The sequence below is a fragment of the Nanorana parkeri genome, unplaced genomic scaffold (genome assembly GCF_000935625.1).
Source record: "Nanorana parkeri isolate BGI_ZX_2015 unplaced genomic scaffold, ASM93562v1 scaffold369, whole genome shotgun sequence".
In the NCBI taxonomy this organism is placed as follows: Eukaryota; Metazoa; Chordata; class Amphibia; order Anura; family Dicroglossidae; genus Nanorana; species Nanorana parkeri.
Window position 1 is genome coordinate 1015104 of NW_017306637.1, and position 8507 is coordinate 1023610.

The 8507-nt window shown below is 39.3% G+C and overlaps 1 protein-coding gene across 4 annotated transcripts in view; it reads right to left on the reverse strand.

The window, feature by feature from the left end:
- Nucleotides 1-8507, reverse strand: part of CLK3 (CDC like kinase 3) — a 41800-nt gene that overhangs the window by 15684 nt on the left and 17609 nt on the right. For 2 of the 4 annotated variants that reach the window (XM_018558940.1, XM_018558941.1), the window contains exons 3-8: nt 7557-7598; nt 5669-5816; nt 3792-3978; nt 2925-3018; nt 2261-2327; nt 2062-2178 (exon numbers count right to left, since the gene is read on the reverse strand). In XM_018558940.1, coding sequence (XP_018414442.1) covers nt 2062-2178; nt 2261-2327; nt 2925-3018; nt 3792-3978; nt 5669-5808 — 605 coding nt within the window. In that variant the 5' untranslated portion in view covers nt 5809-5816; nt 7557-7598. Of the gene's footprint in view, nt 1-2061; nt 2179-2260; nt 2328-2924; nt 3019-3791; nt 3979-5668; nt 5817-7553; nt 7600-8507 lie in introns of those variants that run through there. The other 2 variants (XM_018558939.1, XM_018558938.1) reach the window with 2 other exon arrangements.

Genomic DNA, 8507 nt, shown 5'->3' on the forward strand with positions numbered 1-8507 from the left:
ATGCAATCCAAAGGTCAATCACGTCATCCAGCGATGATCCTCATCAATGAAAGACGACCACCAACTCGCCAAAATAAAGATAAGCCACGCCGAACTGCCGTTGAAAAATGACAGGTCTGGCCCAAATGTAAACAAGTGGATGGGAAGAGTTGTGACGTCACGACTCGATTCACCCATTTTGGTTTTTATTCTATGCTGGCTCTCTGTCTTCAAATGGCATGTAAACAATCGGGGGCAGAGCTAGGATTGAGGTCATGGGATGGGATTTTAGGGGTGACCCTAAGCTGGCTGGCTTTTGAGGTCCCCCTTAAAACCCACACCAGACCTAATGGGTCTGGTATGACTGAGGGAACCCCACACTTTTTTTTTGGACATCAGTGGTCCCCCCCAACTTTCCTACCAGACCTAAAGGTTTATTTAGTATAGCGCGTACAGCGGCCATTCGGTTTGGCTGAACCAAATGCTTTCTGCAGCTAAAGCGAGATGAAGGATTAGCCAAACATTCGGCTAAATCCTTCGGCTCCTTAGTGAATAACCCCCTACATCATTTTTTTTTTTAAAGGTCTAGCTTTTAGCATTTATGTTACAAATGTTGTCCTGGCAAGCCTAGGGCTCCATGTTTTATTTCCAGCACAGGCATTGTTTACATAGAGACTGTATCTATTTCCTGTGTTTCAAGTGTCCTCCAGCCAATCTTGCTTATTAGCTGTAATTATAGGCAATATCTTCTTTTATAACGGCAGGTAGGACTATTATTTGTATGAAGCATTAAGATTCCACCTGTTACTTTTTATGAAAGGTAATAACACCTTCTAAGGCTCATAATATTTTGACTGAATTTTCATTGCGCATCCTTGCCATTATAAAAGAGAATGTACACAGTGCTTTTATTTTAAATGTTTCAGTGAAAGAGGCTACTTCATGAAAGCAGTTCTATCAAAGTGCTGGTGGTAAATGAAAAGGACATTCAGACTAATGTTTCTGGCTCATTACAGAACACAGAAGTGATGTGGAGATCAGTAGGAAAAACGCTGCATGGGACAAGGTATTTCCTTAACCCCTCAGTGACAAAGCTTCAGAATATGGTTTTCGCTTCTGGGGACCGGAGCAATTTTGCCATTTTTGCTGTGTGTTTGTTTAACCGTAATTTCCAGCTTCCTCATTCATTGCACCTACACATATTATATACCGCTTTTTAAAAAGGACAAAATGGGGTTTAAGTTGATATGACATATGCATATTGACATTGTTATTTAAAAAAACCAAAACTAATGTGTACATAATTAGTGTAGCTAACAGAAGGTAATTCATAATAAATTCTTATATTTGTCATGATTTATAGGGTATATAATATGTCTCATATGTCTGGGATTTCAGTTTATTTTGAGAGTTATAATTTTAGTGTGGAACAATTTTAGAATGTGGCGTTTGTCTCCTATCCTTAAAAGCCTCCTTGGCACTATATTTTGTTATAAATGTTTTTATTAAAAGTATTTAGTTTTTTAAACTGACTTTAATAAAATGTTACACTAGGGGGCAATAAGGGGTTATTTTATTTACACGATACTTAGTATCTCTAGGTAGAATACAGTATTCGGTTTAGAGATACTTTGTATCAGTTTGTAAAAACCCGAGCTAGCTAGCAGTTTACAAAACACAGTAAACTGCTGCCGACTGTGTGACTGTCATGGATCCGCGATCACATCGTCGGCTAATGCTGTTATCACAGAACTGTGACCACCTAATTTGCTGTTGGGGGTCTGCCTCTGACTTCACAAGGCCCATCAACAGCAGTAATTCAATGAGCTGCTGATCCCTTCACGGACCATCGCTCATTGTACCGAATGACGAAATTATCCCATCACCGGTTGTTAACGAACTGAACGATGGTGACGGGATAATTCCATCATTGGCCAGGAGGGTGTTAAATGGATATGGAGGCATGGGCAGTGGCAGTTAAGGTTAAACTAATAAACAGAGCATTTAGGATTGTCCTAAGCAGAACTTTGAAGTTCAAAATGGTCATTAAAAAGAAACTTTAAAAAAACAAAAACATCTTACTATTTATTCTCTTGGTCTTGCTCCCGGAGCTTCTTTAAGACATTAATTTCTAGCAAGGCTGCCTCCCTGTATTTTTTCACATTACGTATTATTTTCAGAGCAACTGGAGCTTTGTCTCTGTAAGCAATACAAAGACACATTCAGCAGAATCACCAAGAGAAAATTAGCAGTGAAAAGTCTGACATCTATCTGTACAAACCTGTCACGGTCCAGGCACTCTATCACTTTACCAAATGTTCCCTCTCCCAGATTTCCCACTATTTCATCTGGAAGACATAAAATCAAATATAGATTTTAAACAAAAGGAGTAAAAATGAAGTGCTGCAGCAGACCAGTCACATCCTTCACTGCTAGGCAGATTTCCAGAGTCCATCTATTCCATTACTATATATACACTGCTGCTGGAAGCATTTGCTACTTATTAAACAACTGGCATGCTACTAAACACCCAAGAAATAATACAAACTATTACTTTCTCCCAAAGAACAGGAAAGACTTGAAGAAAGAAAAAGCCCTTTCTATATGTGAGGTGATAGGAAAGGAAAAATAAATTATTATTGATTGCATATCGATACCCTTTCAGTTCAATACAACTGAGTTCTAGAAGGAAAAGGCCAGTTATCAGCCCTCCATTTCCTGCACTAGCCCCAAATTATAGCCACTACATAAGATAAGCAAAATAGCTGTTCTGTAGCAGGAGCTCTGCACAGTAGTGAAGGGAACTGTCTGTTTCAGAAATATACTGTACAACAGGCTCTCCCTATAAATTAGTCCACCCTGCAGTTCTATAATAGGGAGAGAAACAGAGGGTAAAGCTGGGGAAGAGTAGAAGGGATAAAGATTTACGGAAGAGGAGTCAGTACATCTCTCCAGGATGCGATCTCCAGCCCGGCACACCAGGTGCCCTTCCTTGTCATCTTCTACATTCTGGCTGCTTTTAGCACTTCGCTGGCTCTTCTGTACGCCCAACAGCCACAAGGTGTAGCGTCCGTTGCCGTGAGATACCGGGGAGGTGGTTACAATTAGAAGACACAGGTCCAAGTCGGTGTAGATTGAGAGGTGTGCAGTCATATAAAAACATAGAATGATAGGGGATATTGCAAAGGGAGACGTGCAGGTTAGAGACGGCTCAGCACTGAAGCCGATCTGAATTTAAAAATAAAATCTACACAGACTAACTTTTATTAAAAAAAAAAGATCACCTTTCATTACATCAATGCATAAATGTAAAACTACATGTTTATATAAAAGGTGTGTAAACACTGCGACAAACATGCATTACAGGTTACAAGATTTAAAGTCTAACAAATAACAACAATTAGTGTTAAACATCAAAATACAGCAGCTGATAAGCAGTTCAAGGAAATCTGTCACCTGAACAGACTATAGTTCAGTATTTGGAAAAAGTAGCACGGCTTCACCAAGTCCATGAAGTCATCGTTTATTTTAGAGACATGATGAAACAAAAATGTTCCATTACGATTAACTGTCTCCTTTGTACAGGGAGAAGGAAGTGTTGGAGCTCCTGACTCTACTATATTATTTAAAACAGGAGCCAAAAACAGCAATTTTAAATTGCCTAATACTCAAAAGCAGCATGAGATGTAACATATGGTCTCATTGCATTGCTCCTCGTGATTAAACATGTTCTAAAGAATTTTTACTTTAAAATGCACAACACAACAGTGATTAGTGGTTATATATCACTCACCCATGTCCTTTATACTCACCGAGGAAGAAAAGCTGCCAGACCTAGAGCGGCGTCTGTGAGGGGCTTCATGATTGTGTTTTCCAGTCTTTGTCTTCCCCAGTGCATAAGAGTGTCTATAGTAATGCTCACTTTGAGATGACAGACTGCCAGTGAGACTACCTTCCCTGGATCGTGTCTTGTAAGACTTCCTCCAGTAAGCCTCCTTCCTATTGATAAAAACAATGAGAAAGCAACAATATGACCTACATAGGCTTATCAATATCAGTTAGAAAACAATATACAGATTTAAACTGAACTGTTAAAAATGACAAAATACGGAGTTGAAAAATTACAAAAAAAACCTTAGTAGAGAACACGCATAATATGCTATCCAGTGACAGCAAAGTTGACGCATTGTAAAATAAAAATGTGTCATTTTGTAAAGGCTATTAAACTGGTTACATATCGAAATTGCAAGCACCTGGCTTATGAAGTCGAGCACTTGCCCACAAATCTAGCCTCCCATATCTCCCTGCTGACTCGCCACTCAAAAGGTCAACAAAAGGTATAGGAGGTGGATCAATATAATACATTTTTTAAAAGGAACCATGCAAGGACAGAAATCAAAGAACCGCCACCGTTAAGAAATATGAGAATTTCCAACTACGTCCTAAAGGTAAAGACTATCCATCTCCAGATTAGAGGCTTTCTAGGTAGTGAAGCCAAGCTCCAGAGTCTGCACCTTTAATAACCACGTCAGCAATGACAGATCCTATATTTCTATCCTCATAGGTTACCTTTACCCACCTCAATCATGCGGTAAAATAGTAGGAGTACCTTCTACAACTATAATAAAATAGAGTGGTCAAATGTGTGGGGCATCTGTAGCTATATCTGCCAACCAAGTAATAATGCAAGTATACTTGGTACCCACATAAAGTTCCAAACTACCCTAGTGAAACTAAACAGAACTAGCTTCATTTATGGCGGAGCTACCAATCTAGTTTCCTTGAAATATGGAGTCCCTGACTGCAATATGAATGCCCTGAACTCATTTATCAATAACTTAGTCATCTGGAGCTATGTCAAGGGTGGCATCTCCTACTTTTGCTCCTGTCTACCCAGTTACCCTCTCCTCAGCCCCACTTTTTGTAGCTTATATTGCTCCCTCCCATTTTGACATCCCCATTCCTATACATCTTATTTTGGACATTCCCTTACCCTTTGCACCAATAATACTTAATATCTTGCTCAAACTGTTTCTACACCCATTTTAATCTGCTGGTCTTGTTTCCCTAAACCATTTAACTTTGTAAATATCATAATTACTATATTCATATTCTAAAACCACCGATAATCAAAGTAGTACTGAACTGTTATGAATCAGACACATTTGCATGAGTTAGATTACTTTATTGTTTACCATAACCCTGCCTAGGATTGTGGAATTTAGATGCGTCACCTTTTGCTATTTATGCTATCTGATAATACAATACAAATCAAAACATTCAAAAACAATAAACTATTCTCCCTTCGATACAAGGTTCCTTCCCAGGAAGCCAGGAAACAAATGTTATACATTATAACGTTAAACATATCCCAACCTTCCAGTAAAACATACATATACGGGAATTTATCAAAACTGGAGCGGACAAAATCTTGAGCAGCTGTGCATGGTGACCAATCAGCTTCTCTCTTTCATTTTCAAATCTGAACAAACGGAAGGGAAAAGTTGATTGGTTGCCCTGGGCAACTGCTCCAGATTTTGTCTGCCCCAGTTTCGATAAATTCCCCTCTGTATGTTTTACTGGAAGGTCAGGATATGTTTAACGTCCTCACGCTGTTTTAGTTCATCACGACAAGCTTTGGAGTAAAAGCACTAGGCTAAGCATTGTTATACAGATATGTACTATGTACCTCCTGGAACAGGACCTGCGTGGTGATCTCCAGTGATCTTGATGTCTATATCTATCATTGTGTCCCCAGCTTGGGGACCGTCTTCTTCTTTTCCATTCACGAATCTCCTCAGGACTCCGGAACCTCCTCTTGTGATACATCTGACAGAAAGTGCAAAGTTAAGAAAATAAACACAATGGAAAAATATGTGCATCATAGGTTTTCTATGGTCCGATGGAAAAAGTGCAACAGATTCCTCCATCTACACTAAACTGTGTGGATGGAGGAATCTCCCACTGGGGCAAGCTTCAGTATCTTGCTCATCGGCCCCGCTGGCTTTCAAAATACCTAAACAATGCCTGAATCCAGATTGTTCAGGCGATTGGACAGCCAGCGGGGCCGATGAGCAAGATACTGACGCTTGGCCCAGTGGGAGATTCCTCCATCCACATAGTTTAGTGTAGATGGAGGAATCTGTTGCACTTTTTCCATCTGACCATATGCTGAGTGGAAAAAATAAAAAATAAGGTGTATGGCCATCTTTATTCACAAATAAAATGTTACAACAGACTTAGTGTCTTCAATGCGGCTTTCGTCTTGCGATCGCGCTAACAGCTAACAGGTTTTCTAGCGCGCTCGTAAGGCGAAAGTCGTGTGACTGTATAGTAAATGCGGTCGCACGCTGCCCATACACCTGCCGATTATCTTCAGATAGCGGGATCACCCGTGATTATCGTACGATAATCGTCAGGTGTATGGGCACCTTAAGAAAATAAAACTGTAGGACATTGAACATCTTTTATAAACCTGGAATGTATTTGGTCTAATTTCCATCGGGCTTTAACCACTTGCTGACCAGGTGTTTACACCCCCTTCCTGTTCAGGCCATTTTTCAGTGTTTAGCGCTGCGGTACTTTGACATTTATTTAGTCATGCAACGCTGTACTGAAATTAATTTTATACCATTTTTTGGGGGACACAGAGCTTCCTTTTGGTGGTATTTATTCACCACTGGGGGTTTTATTTTTTACGATTTTTTTTTTTTACATTGTTATAATACATTTATCCATACCCAATTTTTTGGTAAAATATAAAAGACAGGGTCCTGCTATGCACCTATAAAACAAAAACTCCCATGCTGTAGCTTGCATTGTTTTTAAAGTTATGGCAGGTTTAACGCCCAACTCCAGACATCATTTTGCTGTGCAGGTGGCCAATCTTATTTGGCACATGTAACCACTAAGCAGTCAATGCCAGTGAACTCTGGCACATTCAGTAAACAAATCACTACCTATTTGTGTATTTAAAATGGCCATTATTAACATTCCTGAAATACATAAACATTTATGCAGTTTAATGGAACTCAACGTACGAGAATGTTCTGACTCTATTTTCTTATGAATGAATAAAAGCACAGCTCCAGCCAATTTTTTTTTTTGTACAGGAAAGCACAGGGAGTGAAAACCTAGGTTAGGTTCATACTGCATTCTGTGACCCCTTTCGAAAAGAGGTTCTGACTCCTACTATTCGGCTGGAGTTGGGCGTTAAACCTGCTATAGCTTTAAAAACAATGCAAGCTACAGCATTGGACTATATTTATATATAAAATAGTGTAAACAGCTTTTAAAAATGAGAAAAGGTAAGAGGGGAAAAAAAAACCCTCATTTATTTTTTAGGTTAGACTCTGCAGGAAAGAAGTTGGCTAACCTGACAAAACCTGCTACACTCCTGGTTACCCCTGGCTTACATTCAGTTTCAATTTTCTGTACCTTTGCTAACCAGGGCATAATTAAAAACCAATTTTACAACATTTGTAATGTATAGATTACAGATTACATCCTACTCAAGGAGATTAAGCTAGACTGCTGCTTGAGAGTCGGCATTCAACACTGAAACCAAGATACTTAACTGTTCTCAGAGTCGAACAAAAAGAAATCTGAACTTCATGCCTCAGACTGGGTTTTGGTAGTTATTGTTATCAATAGAAATCTAAAAAGGGAAAGAAAAACAGAAGAGATAGTTAATCCACCCATCGCAAGCTAGTGAACAGTCCACCCCCACTGTTACTTGTGATAAAAGGAATTCATGTGCCCTAACAAAGGATCTTTAATAGCAGGGTCCTCCACTGCACATTGTAAATCTGAACTCAATGACAACTCAGGTTTGCGTGTGTATGCACCCAAAGACAGTGCTCATTTCTTTAAAAAGATCCTCTCGAAACATTGCAACAGAACCCAGAAACAGAAATGTTGGGGGTCATTTGATTAAGAAGAATAAATGGCTATTAAAAATTAATAGAGTAAAAGAACAAAAAAAAGGGGTGAAAAAAGCTCACAGGAAGTAGAGATACACTAATGAAGCATACTGTACTTAACAACAAAAAAAAAAAAAAAAGGTCAATAAGGGGAATTTCCTCTCCTTTACTTCCAAAAAAAAAAAAAAAAAAAAAGGTCAATCAGGGGAATTTCCTCTCCTTTCAATTCTGAGATAGTGATCACTGGGGTAGAATGCAAAATCTGCAAAAAGAAAAATGTAAAAAATAAAACCACAGCGGTTCTAAACCTTCTGTGCATCATCAAAACAGAGAGCAGCTTTTGCTGGAGTTACACACAAACACTTATCCTGTGCCTGTGGTCTAGGGCAGCGGTCACCAACCGGTGGTCCCCGAGAAAATTTTGGTGGGCCCCTCTGAAGCGGCACGGAGGCTCCGGTGCTGCCTCTCACTGACTCAAGCAGGGCTGTCACAAGGAATGCGCAGCTCTCAGTACAGTATTGTATGTGTATGTGTATGTGTATGTGTATGTGTATGTGTATGTGTATGTGTATGTGTATGTATATATATGTATATATATATATATGT